General features: G+C 35.0%; 1 protein-coding gene across 1 annotated transcript in view; it reads left to right on the top strand.

The window, feature by feature from the left end:
* Positions 1-13,949: 13,949 nt before the first annotated feature.
* LOC143532214 (equilibrative nucleotide transporter 3-like) overlaps positions 13,950-20,443 on the top strand; it is a 10,896-nt gene continuing 4,402 nt past the window's right edge. The window contains exons 1-8 of the mRNA XM_077027330.1: positions 13,950-14,062; positions 14,236-14,340; positions 14,461-14,616; positions 14,700-14,843; positions 14,925-15,030; positions 15,116-15,297; positions 15,376-15,536; positions 15,615-15,873. Coding sequence (XP_076883445.1) covers positions 14,003-14,062; positions 14,236-14,340; positions 14,461-14,616; positions 14,700-14,843; positions 14,925-15,030; positions 15,116-15,297; positions 15,376-15,536; positions 15,615-15,873 — 1,173 coding nt within the window. The 5' untranslated portion in view covers positions 13,950-14,002. The remainder of the gene's footprint in view (positions 14,063-14,235; positions 14,341-14,460; positions 14,617-14,699; positions 14,844-14,924; positions 15,031-15,115; positions 15,298-15,375; positions 15,537-15,614; positions 15,874-20,443) is intronic.

Here is a 20,443-nt window from a genome sequence, read left to right as displayed (position 1 = left end):
CCATGGGAAAATGATCTTCATGTTCCTTGTCATACTATCTATTTTGACATTCTTTTATGTCATTACCCAATTTGGGCAGCTGGAAGTCGGGCAAGTCACTCCCACTTGGCCGTGCTGTTTCTGATATTAGAAGCATCTTTGAACTTGACGAAACGTGCAATTTTCACTTGCTTTAACAGATTTCTAATGCCATTTGGTTCACATGGTTTGCTTCAAAAGGGAAATATTTATGCTGGAAAGTTAATGTCTATATTGGATGGGATGGTAGATCAACTGGTTCGAGAGTCAAGTACTCGGCTGGTGCTTCTTTCACAAGCCATGACGTTCAGGTTATCAGATCTCTCTCTCTTTTTACCGTGTTGCATTGATGAATTTGTAATGAAAGCATCCGGATATTTAGTTATTTAGATGTGGAAAGATGATTTCGGCTGGGTGGGCAATGGGTCGAAAGAGACCATTTTCTAGAGGAAACTTTTTGTACCTTTTTCTAAAAAAATAATGTAGTTATTATACATATGTTGCTTACAACAACAATATTATTGCATTTTTGTACATTGAGTTCTGCGGTAGTACCAAGCAGGATTCTGGGTCAGTACCGACCCGAGACCGACTGATTAACATTTATGTTCTTGGTCTTAATTTTGGGGGTGGATCTGGGTTTGGTAAAACTGATAAAAAAAAGATCTTAGCCTAAGAATTTGATATTCGGTCTTGGCCTAACCCGAGGGCCGAGACTGACCCAACACAAAAGACCAAGAACGACCTGCCCTACATATATTAGTCTAACTTTGGTTTTTATTTTTAAGATTTTTCAGTTCAGGTAAGATAAAATCTGATACTGCACACCGACTCATAATTTTCTCGAGTCAAGATTGTGATCGATCACAGTCATGGTAACAGTTTACCAGTCTCTTGACATTGTATAAATTTGGGTGTGGCTCAATGAGATTTACTAGTCAAGATTTAATTTCATTATTCCAAGATTGAATTTCAACAAGCTCTAATCAAAATCACTACCATATATACATTAAATCGTAAATGTAATAATTATGAAAATATATTATAAGGTTTTGTAAGCAACTTGAAAGTACATAGCAACATAATCTTATTTCAGGAGATTGGTCTTCGATGCAGCCACAAACACACCATTTGCTGCTGAAAATCGATGCAAGATTAACCGCGGTTAGCTCTAGGTTCCACTCCCACCGTTTTAAGGTTGGTAGACTCGTTAGACCTGCATTCGAGTCAATTCTACAAATCAAAGAACTTTCAGCATGGGATAATTTCGACAGGTAATCCCTAAGTAACGCAGGACTTGTCAGTAATCCGTCAGTGAAGATCCATGAAGAAACCTAAAGACCTCACCGACAGATCACTGGGAAAATCTACCAACGGATCACCGACCATATACAACAATCAGAACAAAGCTATTACTAGTAAAAACATGGTATTACTGGTAAATCAACAACGGTGGATATCACTTATAAAGTGCCACTAACGAATCATTGAGACTGTCTAGCTTAACGACAACGCGTGAGACAAAATCTTATCCGAATCTAATCTTTAAAATCTGTTACAAATCACAAACCAGAAAGATGAGCTATGGAAATCATTTTTTTTTAGCGTTTGGCTGCGGTTGCTCATGACTGTTGACATAACGACGCCTTTTAAAAACTACTTTCTTTATGGATTTTGACGTATTCGTTGGTGACTGTTGACATGAATCACCGGTTGATGATTTTGTCATCGGTGAAAGTCAGTTTTCTAGCAATGTTCGTAACAAATATATATTCATAACACCAACGAACATAACAGATGAAGAAAAAGTTTTTCATACCGATGGGTTGTGGTGGCATCAGGGGCGCGATCCATGGACACGACATCATCACGTTTCTGAATGTGACCAACTTTCCTTAGGACCGATCTAGTGAGGAACTTGTCTCCGGAAGCCAGAGCCACATCCGGAGTATCAACCTCGGGCATCAAGCTTCTATTGCTCTTGCTGACCTGCACACCCGGGTGGTGAAACAGCTGCTGTGACACGCTCCTCACCGCCAGAAACACCGCTCCGCCTGTAAATCCAACCAAAATATATATGGGAAACATGTCCATCTTCGACTTGAGCTTACTGGCTCCGGTTGATGCATTCGTGTTGGCACCATATTTGGTGCTGGTTGAGGAAATAGAGGCTTGTTGGTTGCACCTTGAAATTGATCGCAAGCAGTACCTCTGCATCAACATTCATTCATTCATTAGTATTCACAAACATATATATAAACTACATTATACGAATGCATGGCACATATATGTATATACGAACCGTAGCAAACAAAGCCATGATGTATTGGTAGAAGAAAACTTTGATGATGAATTGAGGTTACAAGATGGGTTATGAAGGTATGTATTTTGTGTTTTGTTGCATGTTAATACATGCATATGCATAGGATCTGAAGGACACGTGGCATACCATATAACTGAATATGCATTTAGCGATATCGGGGGAATAGGATAGAGAACAGTGGTGGAGAGTATAAATAGGAATGGAATGTGTGTACCTATTTATATTGAAACCAAATGCGGATTTTCAATTCCGTGGTGATATTTTCACATATACGAGTCCTGTGGTGGTTTTTTTTTTCACTTTTGGTCCATCGTCAAGTCACAACGCTAGTTTGTTTGTGAAAAGACAACCCTTACAATTTGCAACCCTATGATTTTTAAATAAATGAAATTTGAACTCTCGTTCTGTTTAACGATTTCCCTCAAAACATAATAACAAAACCGTCCACAATGGGTTTCGAACTTGGGTCTAGCCACACTAAATAAAACACTCGCAACTAACTTGACTTAAATGATTATTGTTAAAACTTTAATTATATTTATTGAAATACACACGTATTTCAATCGTATCGTTAGAACATATGCGCACGGCCCCGATCTCCGACCTCGATCCCTCCCTAGCCTTCACACACTCCTCTAATTCCTTCACCACTTCCTCTTTCTCCTTCACTGTTCCCACCGATTCCTTCAACAACTTTTCGCTCGATTTCGCTATCTCTCGTTGCCGCGAACACTTGTCTCGCTTTCTGATCGTTTCATGTGCTAATTCTTTCAATCGGTTGAATGAAACATGTAATTCGGATTTTGATTTCTGAAGTTCTTCACGCGCGTGACGTTCACACGCCAGCTCGGAAGTTAGCTCACGAAATCTATCGATTGGTACATGTGACACATCATCTGTTCGGATAACAACCGGATCCGGAGGATTGCGTCTTCCTTTTCCAGGTCGCTCAATACGGCGTCGTTATGGTCTCCGTCGGCCATGCGAGGAAAAACTGAAGTAATGAATTAGCAAATAGTTTAAAATTAACGTAAATGATGGATTAATTGTACAAGTTTCTAATTGATTAAACCATGATGGAATGTGATGATTTGTTAATGGTTAGGGTTTAACTGTTTATTTTAAGTAATAATAATATTGGGGATTACGAAGTGGAAGAATGGTGGTGGTGGTCGACATCATTCGTGAAGATGGTGTTCTTCGATTGGTTGCCGGAGAATGGTGGTGGTGGTCTTTGATGGTTGCCGGAGAATGGTGAAGGTGGTCTTTGATGGTTTCCGAAGAATGGTGGTGGTGATTTGTTAATAGGGTTGGGTTATCTTATGGTGGTGGTGGTGGTGGTGGTGGTTGTTGTTAGGTTTAAGCGTGAAATGATAATCGTCCTCCATTTTGACGTTAAACAAATGGTCAAACTAACAGAAAACCCAAAGTGAAAAAAAAGGACCATCATAGGGCCCATATTTGTAAAAATGCCATCACATGGGTTGAAACCTGCGTTTTGAGTTTCACATAGGGACCATAATTACAATTAACTATTGAAAAAATCATAGTTAATTGAACTTTTCTTATTTTAAGATGAAAATAGATCGTATATACTGCCACACCCCAAATCTAAGGCTTAGGAGTGTAACCACAAGTTGGTACATGTTTTGTAAATACATTAGAGTTTAAGGTTACAAGGCGGAAGGCTTATTAAAATATTATTATCTTTCAAAAGTTGGGAATTAAATACCCGGTGGTTGGTACAAAGAGTTTGGAATTATAAAACCATAATTTGCATTATTTATTATCAAAAACTGCATATGAGCCATCAGATCGTCTAATGGTTATTCATCATCTCCAGACTCCAATAATATATTCTTGATTACCTGTAAAACAATTTATAAAATATGTCAGCAACACATGCTGGTGAACACGTTGACACAAAATAGTTTTGTTACTCAATTATCCCATCGAGACCACTTGAAACCACTCAGCGAACACCGCAATGTTCGAGGACTTAGCAATTACAAATATACACAAGATGATCCCCTCTTGGACATTACTTAGGTTTGGCCCAACGTGGCGGAGGCATTAACAAGCGTGGTGCGGTATGCCCACCGTCTACCCACATATATAAGGATTCAGACAAATGTATACGATAGTCTTAGGGCCAGCGATTACATTTGTTTATAAAGTTTTAGGGATGCATAATCCCATGTAATCATTTAAAGACTCAGTTTATAAAGTTGTAAAGAGTTTGGACGTATTCATCTTTGTTCTTGAACAATGTGTCTCATTGATTTATGCTTCTTGTTATCTTGGACCTATAGTACGAGAATAACCTTTTATAAATACTAGATCAACGATTTAGCTAGTCCGTTTGCGTAAACTTTACATTGATATTCATTTATAAAACATAAGGACCTCTAGTCCCTTATCATTTACGCACTATGTTTTTTCTTCATGAAGAAACGTATGTATCAAGTTTCTTCTTTCATAAGAAACATTATAAAATCTTTTTTTAAAATAAAGAAATAATATTCCATTTATAACCTCATCTTATGAAATCTATATTTCAGTTATTATATGATCAAAGTATGGGTTATATCCCCGATTAGGGTGTAAGCCATATATAATAAAATAATCGGGCAGAACCCCTATCTTGTATAACTTTCTTAAAAGAAATGCCTAAGCTTCATTCGGCAGCGCATCTAGTTATTGTCGGATAATCGTCGAAACAAACCGATAGAGGCTCTACTTGTGGCACGAACTTCGAGATTGTATGTGTGATTGGAGTGTGGTTGGACGAATGAGAATTCATCATATGGCTACCTATTTATAGGTAGAAAAAATGCTCATTCGTGTAGCGCGAAGGACTTTCATTTGGTTCGTTCGCGTAGTGCGAACGTCTCATTAGCCGCCTCCGTTATTTCTTGTCCTTCGCGTCGCATGAAGTAGACCAATAGGTCTGATGAGTTGACAGCTAGGCTTGCCACGTGCCATTCAAAAATATGATTACTTCGTGGCTACTTCGCATAGCGTGAAGCTTTATGTCCAATTCCATCGCGTCGCGTGAAGGAATCAAAATATTAGATTTTTCATTTTTAATCCTTGGACTTCTAAACTTGACTTATTTGGCTCAAATTTTAGAGATGTTACATGTATACCTTCTAAAGCTTAGATCAAGCTTGCAATACGTATATTGTTCGCTATAATAAATATATTTTACACAGGATAAAACATAATGTGCTGTGTTAAACAGCTCATGTTTGACATGGCATGTACCTTTAACAGGAGTATTTACCAAAATGTGACATTTTTAGTTAAACATGCCACTTACTTAAATAAGGACAATGACATATTTAATAAACGAATTATATGACACAACACGTCTAACTTGATTAAATACCAAGACTGCGTTATTTAATAAATAAACTGTTCATGAACCGTTCAGCGGGAAGTTCATTTATGTTCGTTTGTTTAATAAATGAACGAACATGAACATAGGCTGCGTCCGCTCATTTGTGTTCATGAGCGTTCAGTAATGCGTTCATTTATGTTCATTTACTTTGGTTTGCTGATTAAAGGTTTGTTATATATTTTTATAATATTTTATTTGTCATAACCAACCAAAGATTTAAATTTTATATGCTTATTGTTTATGTTCGATTCATTTCATTAATAATTCGTTTTATAAAGTAGGGTAAACTTAAAATAAAAAAGGAGACAAAAATGAGAAGTTTGAGAAGGTTTTGTAGCTACACAAAATGCCCTTAAAAATACAAAAAGAAAATAATAAAAAAATCATAACTCAAAATATAAATAAAAACCGAAAAAATTTTAAAAACCAAAATGTTTCCCCGTCATTCCAGTTAAAAAACAACAATGCCAAGAAAAAAGATTCAATGATGAAAATTAACAAAAGACATAATAGATCGCAAAATATAGCATAATGACAAACAATGTATAAATAACACAATGTTGAGTAATGTAACACAATATCAAGAAAAAAAACACAATGTCAAGGAAAAAAGACACAATTAATAACAAATAAACAAAAAACACATTGATAAACAAAAAGACACAATTATCTTTTTTTTTCTCAAAATTGTGGTTTTTTTAGAACGAGAAAGACGGGAGAAACATTATTGTTTTATTTTTTTTAATTTTAAGTTATGATTTTTTATTAATTTTTTTGAGGGGTTTTTTTGTGGCCACAAATCCTTTTCATCATTCTCATTTTTATTCCCCCTTTGTAGAATAACATTCTTTAACTTGTGCTTCGTTTACATTATCAGAACAAAATAGCCGATTCAAGATGATTATGTTTATGATTAAAATTATTGCAACTACTTAACTTTATATTTAATTAAGCTGATTATGTCTAATGTTTAGAATTATGAATGTCGCTTTTGTTTTCCTTAAATAGTACATGTTTGTTTGCGTTCGAGAACAAGTTTAATTTCATAACGAACAAGAACTTCCGTTCGGTTAGCGTTCATGAACCATTGGTGAACAAGTTAATTAATTCTTAACAAACGAACATAAATAGGGTTCGTTCGGTTCATTTACAACCTTACATAGCATAACTGAATAGAAGTAATTTAAAAACATGAATGGCATTACATGTTTAATGACATTAATGATGCCTCACGCTACAAAACTAATGACTTTCACTGATGTCAAAATTTTTGGGATTTTCTTTTGCGTACGCTCCCAGTCTGCCTTCATTGCCTTCCGGTCTGCAAGCATGTCGACGCTTGTTCATTTTGTCCCGTCTTATCGCCGCCTTTTGTTCTCGTAAGGCACTAATATACAAAAGTTAAAACAATAATTATTATCTTGTAACATGTCAAAATATCCTATCCCAACTAGATTTTGTTGTTCTTTTTCTCATGCCAATGTATATGCCATGTTATCCATCACCCTTTGAGTGTAGCCATTATCATGATCTTCTACAGGATTAGAAGCTTGAGTATTACTTTTTCAAAAATCCGTACCCGACAATGTCATGTTGAGTTATAGAGTCCATGTTTCCACTAGATATATAACTGGACATGAAATCATGTTTAAAATAGTGAAGCCTCAAGTTTTCCTTGAATTTTTTGTGCATATAGGTGGTGTAGAGAAACTCTTTGTGTTTCTAGGTAGTTTGCTAACTTTTTTGTAAAAGTGGATAACTCATAAGGGGCCTGCGAGTTTTAACAACTATAAACTCACAAGGGGAAAGGGGGGGGGGGGTAGCGACTTTAAAGAAATCTGACACATGCTTTAATCTTGCAAGGGTAGGTACCGATGTTTGGATAGATTAAATCTCACTTAATTTTTAGGGTCTTGCTGGGGACACCCAGACACCCCATAATATGCCGCGTATAGTGCTATACGCGGCGTATAGGGTACAACCAACCTAGGGCTGATTATGACAGTCCTAGGTCGTCAAGTCGTACCTTATACGCCGCATATAGCACTATACGCGATGCTATATGCCCATTTGAATTATTGTTGTACCGGCTCTCCCTCCCTCTCTTTGTCTTTATATATTACAACATACATACACATAATATCACACACAACCGAGAATTACAGACATCCAAGAAGCGAGAAACAAAAAAAATGCCGTGGCTCAACCATTTATTTCCAGACTCGAGCGAGGAGGAGCTGGGTTACGCGCTTAACGATCAACCAGGCACGCCGTGGTTAACGATAAAGAGAGGGATATTATGTGTATGTAATTCTCGGTTGTGTGTGATATTATGTGTGTGTATGTTGTAATATATAAAGATAAAGAGGGGGAGGAGAGCCGGTACAACAATAATTCAAATGGGCATACAACGTCGCGTATAGTGCTATATGTGACGTATAAGGTACAACTTGACAACCTAGGACTGTCATAGTCAGTCCTAGGTTGACTACCCTATATGCCGCATATAGCACTATACGCGGTGTATTATGGGGTGTCTGGGTGTCTCCAGCAGGACCCTAAAAATTAAGTGAGTTTTGATGTATCCAAACATCGCTATCTACCTTTGCAAGATTAAAGCATGTGTCAGATTTCTTTAAAGTCATTACCCCCCCCCCCCCCCCCGCGAGTTTATAGTTGTTAAACTTGCAAGCCTCCCTTGCGAGTTTTCCATTTTTAAAAAAAAGTTAGCAAACCACCTAGAAATACAAAGGGTTTCTCTAAACCACCTATAAGTAAAAAAAATCGTTTTCCTTCTCATGATGGTGTAGATTTTGACTTTTGAAACATGACATCTAATACAGAAGGGAACCACAATAATATTAAAAGTTTTTGATTACATTGTAACAGAAGACAAACGGGCAACAAATTGTGTCGCTACATTCATAGTGTGTGTAGACATCCGTGGATGCCCTTTTTGCTATGCAACCATTCCCCGTGTGTGTAAGTCGACATAATCAGTATATAACCAGACCATATATACACTCATTAGCTTTATTACACATTCATTAGTTCAAATACACATAAATACATACATCCATACATACAAGGAATAGACATAAATACATAAAAATCAAATCATATAAAATAAACATAACGGCGATTGGTGGCATTAATGGTGCGGCTTTTTATACAACCGTGAGAGGGAATAAGAAAGAAGCATATCTCCTTGTTGTGGTGGTTTTTCTGTGCAGCAACGGTTTAAATGTGTTGGTTTACCTTATATCAAGTCACGTTAGGTCATAACATGTTATTTAAGTGTTAATGACATAAATTAGATGAATAGTGTACTGACTAGGGTGCATTAACTAGTCTTTTGTGTTAATGTGTTGTTTTAATTTACTCGGTAACAAGTCATACTTGTTACAACAAGTCATGGTCACAAGAAGCTATTTAGGTGTTAATGAAATATGTTAAATGCTAAGTCCACAAATGGGCTTGTCATGAATTAATGTTTTGTATTATCCTATTAACAAATCATGTAGGCTATAACAAAGTCATTTAGGTGTTAATTACATACGTGTTAGATGAGCCTTATCATGTGTTAATGCATTGTTTAACCCTATAACAATTCATATCAGGTAAGAACAAGTTATTTAGGTGTTTGAAATATGCCATATAATTATAATAAAGGGAAAATGACCAAAATGGTTTATTTGACCACACAATTTTTTTGACTAACCCCCAAATTAAATAATACTTAAAAATGACCATTTTCTGAAAGGAAGAATCCACTATGATACTACTGACATCCGATAGATTTATCTGACACTCTTTCGTTTTTGAACCAACCATATCTTGAAATATATGCACTTAAACGGTTGGGCCCTGCCACTTTTTAAACCGATCGTTTAGTTTTGGCTCCGATTGTTTATTAAACAGTCGGTCCGACGGTTTAATAGACGGTCGACCAATGTTGGAACTTCATATCTATTCTGTTGACCAACATATCTATTCTGGCGGCCTTCACATTTTTCTGTTGAGACCAAAACTAAACGGTCGGTTTTTTAAATGGTCGGCGCCAAAACTAAACATTCGGTTTTTTAAAAAATGGTTGGGCCCGACCGTTTAAATGTATACGTGCCAAGATATGGTTGATTTAAAAATGGAAGCGTGCCAGATAAATCTGTCGAATGTCAGTTTTTTTATGGTGGATCCTTCCATTTAAAAATGGTCATTTTAGGTATTATTTAGTTTGGGGATTAGTCAAGGAATTTGTGTGGTCAAATGAGCCATTTTGGTCATTTTCCCTATAATAAATCTACTATTGGGCCTTGTCATGTGTTAATGTACCGTTGACCTATGTTAAGTATGCTATAACATGCTAATGACATATGTTTGATGATAATCCATTAATTAGGCTTCAATGGTATTGACATGTGTTAATATGTTATTTTATAACCTATAAAACTTCATTGAGTTATTAATGATATACATTATAAACAAAATACAATATTTTTGTAACAATATATTTTCAGATATCTAGTATAACTAAAAAGTTTGAATAGTGCATACTTTTGACATAGATTAAGACGGAAATGCCATTTACCTAAGATTGAGAAATGTGTGCCCATGAGATAATCATGCACATATAGAGACCCATCTCTTTGAATAATCTTCTCTCTCAATCAAAGAGTTGTGAAATTAAATTTTGCTACCATCCATTCTAACAAACCAACTACCATTGTGTTAGCTTGGATGACTTGCAGAATGTATTCGTATTCAAAGAACCCATATATAACGACGCTTGGGCATTAGAAGACGATGGAATGCATTTGAAAACTAGGAGGTTCTTACAATATTTGTAGTTAATATGTACTGACATAAACTTATTTCCATCCACTACTAGTATAATGCATGAATGAAAATCTTATTTGAAATCTTATCTATAGAACTAGCGACATGTTAGTAAAGAATAATCTGTTGGAATTAACTTGTTCCCATGTACTATGCCCGAAAAGCCTAGGACAAAATCAAATCTTCATCTTTACCGGCATATATTCCGTCAAAAATGTTTTCAATCAAAAACAACAAAACGGTATGTAAACCTCAATTATATTATTCTATAATGTATGACGTTTTTAGTATCTACTTGCAAGATCCTAAAAGTCAAGATAGGGACACATAAATAAATATTAAGAAAACGTGGGGTATTACATATTGCAATTATTGACATTAAAAATTGCTTACAATCTTAATCGTCTTTAAAAATACAAATTACAACGGTTGGACTTTGTGATTTCGGAAAATATACTCGAAGAAAATGAATGATATGAAACTGTAATTGTATTAGTTTAATTATTCAATATAATGCAAGACTTATTTATACTAGCTAAACACTACTATTAACCAACTAAGTAATGTAATCAAGTGTTGAAGAGTCACAACCTTGACAGCTCATGCAATCACAAGTGTGATCAATCATAAACAAATCAAGGACATCAATCAAAGGCTCAAGTAAAGAAATCAAGGAAATCAATGGAAAAGAACTATCATTGATTTCATAATAGCCGGATAACCTTCTGAGCCATGTAATCTTTTTTAGATTTCAGTTTCATCGTAATAGCTGGAAAATCTTCTGAGTTGTGTAATCTCTTTTAGATTAGTATTTCATATGTACGAAATCTTTAAACGGACAAGACATAAAGTGTTTTTAAAAAAACAAGATGTAATTTCTAATTAAAACATAGTCGTAAGATCGTTTTTGAAAACAGATTGTTGAATTTCCTTATATAGATGTTTGATTTATCGTTATAAACTGTTGCAATGTTTCATGAAGGGGTTTAATAGTTTTGTAATACCTTTTGTTCTCATAAAAATACTTTACATCGGATGTAAGTAAAATTTTAAATTAAGTTTTCATGGAAATAAAGAAAACAAATAGGGCTGTAAATGAACCGATCGAACACGAACAAGGTCTTGTTCATGTTCGTTCGTTAAGTAAATAACGTGTTCACGAACACTTACCGAACGAGATTTTATGTTCGTGTTCGTTCATTAAGGAAATTAATGTGTTCACGAACACAAACAAACACAAATAAAATCGGCAGAGCATAGAGATTAAGACCGATGTATTCATCAATGTGAATAATGAAAGCCTTGTAAACGAATCGAATGAACACGAACAAGGGCATGTTCGTGTTCGTTCATTTATCTTTAAAAGAACATGGACACTTAATCGAACAAATATTTATGTTCATGTTCGTTTATTTAAAAATGGACATTTGTGTTTGTTTGTTTAAAATCTAAACTAACATAATTGAATAAAGATAAACGAACATGTATGAACAAACATAAATGAACACAAATATAAACGAACTTAAATGAACACAAATTAACAAATATAAAACCTTTAAGTAGATGACCTATCCAGATAATATTAATTATTTTCTATTAATATTAATACATAAATGAACATAAATAAATAGAAATAAACGAACGTTCATGAACATAAATGAACGAACGGAACATGCGTTCATGTTCGTTTTCATTTAATTCAATGAACACAAATATTTTGTTCATGTTCGTGATAAACAAACTTCCCGTCGAACGGTTCACGATAGTTCACCGAATGTTCGGTTCGTTTACAGGCCTAAAAACAAATTTAAAAGAAATGGTTTTCAGATATTAAATACGCTACATTATGAGAGGAAAGCTATATTACATCAACCAAAACATTTTAAATTTTTTATTAAGAAAACCCCAGACATAAGGTTATTTAATATTTTGTAGAGTCCCAGCACCTATGTATAGTATTCAAAAAGGAAAATCCCCACATGTGTATTTTACTTTAGATTTACTTAGCATGTACGGTCGACTTATCTTTCCCAAAAAATGCTCATTGAAACACGAGTGTGACAATGTTTAAATCCAGTTAAAACTCGTAAATCCACTTAAAACTCGTTACGTGTCCAGATTTTACAAACATTTAAATTGTATTACGAATCGAATTATATTTCTGGTATTTGGTTTGCTTTTCTTAAAACCGAATTGGTTACTCGGATTCAAAAATCTAAATCAGTTAAAACCAAATAACAATTAATGGCCATTTAACATTTGGTTCAATCTAAATACATTTTTTTCCCAATCTTATGTTGTGTTGTATATTTTTAATTCTAAAGACAGGCTCGAGATTCACTGCACCAATAAATGAAACTAGTAAGTAGTAACTAGTAAACTAGTAGCCAGCCCAAAGAAAGAGGATTTATAGATTCTTTCCAATAACAAATAAACAAATATAAACAACTACAAGTTGCCATATTTAAATTTTTTAAAAGTCGCTTGCAAAAATGGAAAAGGCCCTACGATGTCCAATTACACCTAAGTCCCTTCAAGGCACACATCAAATTCCATTGCAATATATTTTCTTCTATAGTTTTGCAGCCGATACACTGGCATCCTAGCTACACACATCTAATTTCAGGCTCCTGATGTTTTAATTGGCATGCTAGAAAATTGTTTTGACTTCACAATGACAGGTTTTTAGCAGCTTGGAAGCACTTTTCAGAAAATTGTATCGACTTTGTAACTTTCCAGGTACCAAAAGCTTGTATTTGTTTTGTGTTTGATTTCATTATAACCTATGAGTTTCATTTGACCAGAAAAATAAGCATGCACTTCATACTATAAGAAGTATAGTTAAATGTTACTGAGTTCTTATTGCAGAATGTTTCTTTCAAATTTGGGTTAACTTTAAATACTGAATCTTTTAGCTTCATTAACTTAAAATTGAGTCTTTTATAAACTTTTTGTATGTTTTTGATCTGTAATGTTTACATAAGTCAATCACCACACCCTCGGTTCCAGATTAGGAATATTTTGAATTTGACTCAAAGTAACCTGGATTTGGCAGAAAGAGTTAAAAAAATATATATATTGATCTGAAAATATGCCGAAATACAGTTTGGTAAGTCGGTAAAATGTGTTTTGTGGTGAATGAGATATCGATACTCAAAACAAATGTTTCAAATGGAAGCGGAGTTCCACATTGATGATGAACACCTTAGGGTGGTTTATAAGTAACGAGTCAACTTTGTTGTTTTTGTCAACTGGAAAAAAAACAAAACTTTTATGATGGTTTCTTTGAATCACCCTGCAGGTTCAAATGACAATAGTTAAATGCACATCATAATTCACATAAATATAAATTGTATAATTTTCTACTGTAGGGCTAGCCACTAAAGCTAAACCAAGATCTCTTTGAAATTCCGCAAATAAATATGAGTTCTGGAAACGCTCTGGTGGTTGATGATTCAAGTCAAACTCCTATCAGGCTTGAGGTATCACTATCCATTACAATCTACTTATAGTGTCTGAACCTGAACTTGTTGGTTAATGACCGGAGGTCAGCAAACCCCCTTTGTCACGACCCTGTCTCCCGTCACAAACTTAAGGTTCATAAAGAAAACGACCAGTGTGCATTTTGCAACAACTAACATAAATATATACGCAGGGAAAGTATAGTGCAATCATAATATGTTGGATTCTTGGACTTGGATCCCTCGTCTCTTGGAATAGTCTTACTTCCATTGAAGATTACTACTATGATGTATTCTCAGTGAGTTTTCAAGGCCTTGAAAGTCAAAACTAAAGTCTACATTTTCTTATATATTGACCAGCTTTTAATTTTAATCTACTTTACTTGATATAACATCAACACTTTTCTTCTATTTCCAAGGACTACCATCCTTCTAGGGTACCTACCCTTGTGTACCAACCTTTTGCATTTGCAACAATGGCATATCTTGCATACAACGAATCAAAGATCGATACTAGGAAACGTAACATTATTGGATACACTATGTTCTTCCTCGGGACCCTGGCCCTCCTTTTAGTATGTATCATAACATTTCTGACATGTTTTAAGCACATATAGATAGTATCCATATGATACATTTCTCTATGTAATGTGGCCAGTTGGATTTACTTACACATGGGGATGGCAGCATTGAATCTTATGTGGGTATATGTCTTATTGTTGCTGCTTTTGGGGCAGCAGATGCTCTTGTTCAAGGCGGAATGCTTGCAGATTTGGCTCTCATGTGCCCCGAGTTTATCCAAGTAAAGCATTCAACTTACATTCTTGTTTGTTTTCTGGTTTTCTTGTCACCTTAAGAGTCTATTTTAAACCTTTTGATTTAGTCCTTCCTAGCTGGAATGGCTGCATCTGGAGCTCTAACTTCTGCCTTGAGACTTCTTACGGAAGCGGTTTTCAGTAATATTCACGGAGGTCTTCGGAAAGGGGCATGTAAACTTCCTTGTGACATAAATCTATTTGAATCTCTAACTAATAACTAACAAAAGTTTCTGAAGATTTTTATGGTCTTTTGCAGTGTTGTTCCTCTCAATATCCACATTCTTTGTACTTTTATGCATCTTTCTTTACGCGTTTGTGTTCACTAAGCTACCAATGGTGAAGCACTACCGTAGGAAAGCAGCCCTTGAAGGTTCAAAAACAGTTTCATCAGATCTTTCTGCTGCAGGAATTCAAACAGACCTAACCCAAAAACTATTAGTATGCATCCTAGAATATTAACTAGACTTCATTAGTTTATAGTTCTTAGTGAAGATATGAAATCTTGATTCTTTTTAGGTTGATGGTGACCCTAGTAATCCATACAGGCTGAGCAACAAAGAGCTCTTGTTTCAGAACTTTGATTATGCTTTAGATTTGTTCTTGATACTTGTCTTGACTTTGTCGATATTCCCCGGTTTCCTATACGAAAATACTGGAACGCACCAGTTGGGTTCATGGTACAAGCAAACTTTAATCCTTCTTTCATAAGAATGATTGAAGCTTAACTTTATTGTTTGAAACACATTGTTTTGTAGGTATCCGCTTGTTTTAGTTGCTACATTCAATGTAGGGGACTTGATATCACGCTATATTCCGCTAATACCATGCCTCAAGTTGAGATCACGAAACGGGCTTCTGATCTTAGTAGTGTCGCGCTTTTTGCTTGTTCCAGCCTTTTATTTCACTGCAAAATATGGCGATCAAGGGTGGATGATTGTGCTCGTTTCTGTGTTGGGGTTAACTAATGGTTACCTTATGGTATGCGTTCTCATGGAGGCACCCAAGGGTTATAAGGTAACTTTACTTCACATTTTTTATTGCAAAAAACCATATTACATTTGGGTTGCATACCCCCTTCACTATCGGTTCCGCCCCTTCGTTTACGGGTGTATATGAGCTAGGCCCCTCTAAACTAACTCAAGCTTGGCATGCTATAAGCTTGAATCAAGCTGCACTTAAACCAGCTTAAACCAGCTCAAGCCCAAAATACATTTGCTTAATAAATGAGCTTGAACCCGAACTTTGTTTATTGAGCTCGAGTAAGCTTGCGAGTCTAAATGAGGTGCCTTTTATTATATGCAATCAAGTCCCGGATCGATAATCAAACACGAATTAAACGACTAACTCTCATTTATATTAATCAGAAAATAGTACTCAAAAAATTGATTACAACTCTCAAACCCTAACTCGATTTGACTATTAATGACCCCAAACTTGGTTGCATCAATTTCATCACTATAATGTCTAACCATAACTCGGTTTATACAGACTAACCTAACTTGCTAGCCAAGACATTACCAAATATAATAAAACCTTTTTAATTCTTGGGTTGAGCCTTATACTTGTGCCAAACAACAATTGAGCCAACAATCACCCCCCCCCCCAATTGTTGCCCCTAATTTCCTACTCGAAGTTGGCAGTCTTCAACTTCACGCTTGCCATCATTCTCTTGATTCTCCTGAGGTTTTTCATGATCTCTTGCAATGTTCTTTGGGCTCCACTTAGCTCGAAGAAACACTTGCTTCGTTTGATCATTACTCGTCTTGCCTTAGGCTTGAATCTCTTTCTTGACCATGTGTTTAGTTTCTTGAACATTCTTCTTTGGACTTCGAATTTTGAAACTTGGATCTTTGATTGGAGTCTGACTTGTACTCGGTTTGTATTCTTTCACTCCAATCTTTGCAGATCTCGACCTGCAAAATTCTTCATTCCAATGATAGCTCGTTTACTGGGACTTACTATCTTGAGGCTAACCTTGTACAATCGATTATGGGTCCTTGCGACCTTTATCAAAAGCTTACATATATCATCTTTAATGATTAGCAAATCATGCTTCATGTGAATCTCACATCCACCTTTCGTTGCTTGACCAAGACTTATGATATTGCACTGTAGGCTCGGGATGTAGTAGACATTTGTCAGCAGGCGGTGCTCCCCCGTTTTCCCTTCAATTAAGATCGATCGTTTTTTCCCGAAATGTCAATACAAGATTCATCTCCAAACTTTACCTTTCCCGTGACACGTTCATTCAACTCATAAAAATACGCCTTATTTCCCGTCATGTGATTCGATGCTCCGTTGTCGAGATACCAAACATCTTTCTCCATCGGCTCGGTTTCGAAACGCTTTGGAATCACACCGCCTTTATTTAGAAAAACCATTTTCTGGTAACCTTTTATCATAAATAAAGATAGATCAAAATCATCAATTTTGTTCAAATTAGATTCTTCCATTTTCTTAATACGTTCTTGGCACGTATACGCCAAAGTGACCTACCTCATTGCAACGGTAACACTGAACATGTGATCTATCCTTTCTACCCTTTTGACGATCATTCGTTCTTCTTTGACCTGTCTGCCTTGACCCATGATATTGACTATCTCGGATGTTATAACCATCCTGATCCTTTTGGTTTTGACCTCCGGTTTCACGGCCTCTTCCACGTCCCTGTGAACTCGGCCAACCTTTACCTCGGCTACCGGACTGATTATACGAATTGCCTTTGTAATTATTTTCCGATGGATTGAAAAGTAACCGACCTTGTGAACTTGAAGCATGCTCTCTCCCTCATAGACGCTCCTCAAACGCCTTAAGTCTTCTAACAACATCTTCAAACATCATACTATCAAGATCAACACTTTGCTCGATTGAGGCAACAAGTTGAAAGTACTTATCTGGAACCGCATTCAGTAACTTCGTTACCAAGAAACCTTTGAAACCATACTTGTTATTTTTCCCGCAAACTCGTCAACAGTCTCGTTTTCCTTCAACTTGAGTTTCTCAAATTCACTTTCCAACGTTAGAAATTTAGCCTTTTGGACTCGCTCGACCTCAACATATCGTGCTTTCAAAGTTGTCCATATTTCTCGGGCATTCTTGCATTGAGAAATTTAAAGAAGAATATTCTTCTTCGCATTTTATTCGCCACTTGTATTGAGAAATCTGAAGAAGAATATTCTTCAAAGTTGAGCCTTTTGGACTCACTATCCACCATTTGAAACAAAAACGATCTTGCCATTTTATTATTCTTCGCATCAATAACTGCACCATCTTCCGGTTGAACGACTTCCCATAGCTTTTGATCGTCCAAAATTGCTTCCACCACAATCGCCCATGTGATGTAGTTAGTTCCATTCAGCTTTGGAACATGTAGCGATATCCCACCAGTTGCTTTGGGTTGGATTATCGGATCTTCTTTGTCACATGCCATTGATGGTGTCGAACCCCCTTGCTCCACTACATTGGAACAAATACAAACCAACTAGTCCCGAATAACTTTTCGGTACCAAACACGTTTGTTCGCAAAACCCGCTTACGAATACCTCTCAAAAACCGAATCACGATACTTCGAAACAAAAACAAACCCCCTATTTTGACTTTTGCCTACTTCAGTAAAAATAAAATCAATCTATTTTTTTTTCAATTGTTCGTAGCTGGAAGCAACAAAGTTCAAGAAGTCAAACTAAATTTTTACTTCTTGAACATTGTCTGGGTTCGCATCTCAGATTTAATAGCAAAGAAAGTTCACCAAAAACAAACCACTTGCTTCGTCTTCTTCGTCCAAGAAAAACGAACTTATTATGAGTTGTTTTTTCTTTTCGTAACACTTGCAACTGATCTAACAAACCTTACTATTCAATCGACTATGAAGAGAACCTCGGTGATGGCGACCCTATGAACTTGGTTGTCGGTCACGGTAGCTTGGTCTCAACGGCTGCGGGCAGCAGTCTTCTCTCCGAAGCGGTTGTGCCTAACTCTCACAACGGCAGAGGCGGAGTCGATTATCGATTTCTTGAACTTGGATCTGATACCAATTCAAGTCCCGGATCGATAATTAAACACGAATTAAACGACTAACTCTCGTTTATATTAATAAGAAAATATTACTCAAAAAACTGATTACAACTCTCAAAACTTAACTCGGTTTGACCCTTGATGAACCCTACCTTGGTTGCATCAATTTCTTCACTGTAATGTCTAACTATAACTTGATTTATATAGACTAACCTAATTTACTAGCCAAGACATTAACAAATATAATAAAACCCTTTTAATTCTTGGGTTGAGTCTCACACTTGGGCCAAACTACAATTAAGTCAACATACAATTTATTAATATATCAATTATATATTCACATTGGTAATTTATATATGCAATTATGATGAAGTTGAATATATATATATGATGGATAATTTGAGAACCTCATGAATTGTAAGAATTATGAGAACTAATTATAAACCACATATTTTATTAACTATGAATTAGATTTGTGGTTTTAAATAAATTATCATAAAATATCTAAAGATGAGAGAGAAACTATAATATTATATAAAGAAAGGGTATAAAAGTAAAAATGACAACATAAAGAGACAAAATATTCAAATCATATTTTCTTTTTTATCAATTTTTTAATTCAATTATAGAATGTTCTCCATTTTTTTTATAAATTGCTTTTTATTTATAATATTATCCGGCTTTATATAATATACATAAGATATTTGTAAAAAACCTATTATTCGTATAACTAACGGTATATAATAAAATACAACACTTCTATAAAAAAATTATATTTTTGTAATATACACGTTACATGTGTAAATGATATATTAACTACTTAAAATTTGGTATTGAATGTTTTAGTTACAATTGCTACATTTTAGTGGTGCAACATATATTTATTCTATAGACAAATAAAACTACATATAGGTTTTTAATTATAAAATGGTAGTAATATCTTAATACATGCATTTTTAAATAAAAAATAGCAAACTTTGAAGAATTAAATGAATAGAAATATAAAATATTATATTAAACGAATGTCTAACTCAATAAAAATTTATTTATTTAAACAAAAATAAATATCTTTAAAATCTTTCACTAACACTTCGTTCTCTTTTAGTTGATCCTTTCAAATCAACAATTTGTTCGCTGACCCTTCTCTTTCTTTTTGAAACCGTTTTAAAAGTTTTTGTACGATCCGCTTTTTATTTTTTGCTATCTTCACACATGTAGGGAATTACAAAGAAATGACTTACTCAAACTACACAAGTTACATAGATCATCCAACTTACACAAATTACATAAACTACATATATATTACCAAAAGTTTAAAATTACCCAAATTAGTAAACAATACACAAATGACATAAATTACGCAAATCACTTCTATACCTACCATGCAATTTACCAAAATTACATTAACTACCCAACCAAAAAATCCACAAAATTACATAAATTATCATTTACATGTTCTACCCAAGGTACATAAATTAGATAACATAAAATACAACAATTACATAAGATACTCAGATTACAAAAATTATACAACTTACATACACAAATACATTAATTACAAAAATTAAAT

The sequence above is a fragment of the Bidens hawaiensis genome, unplaced genomic scaffold (assembly GCF_021521415.1).
Source record: "Bidens hawaiensis isolate Kalapana, Puna unplaced genomic scaffold, B.hawaiensis_p1.1 tig00009411_1, whole genome shotgun sequence".
NCBI lineage: Eukaryota > Viridiplantae > Streptophyta > Magnoliopsida > Asterales > Asteraceae > Bidens > Bidens hawaiensis.
Note: the sequence above shows the minus strand (reverse complement) of the source record. Positions and strands in the feature narration are given on the sequence as shown.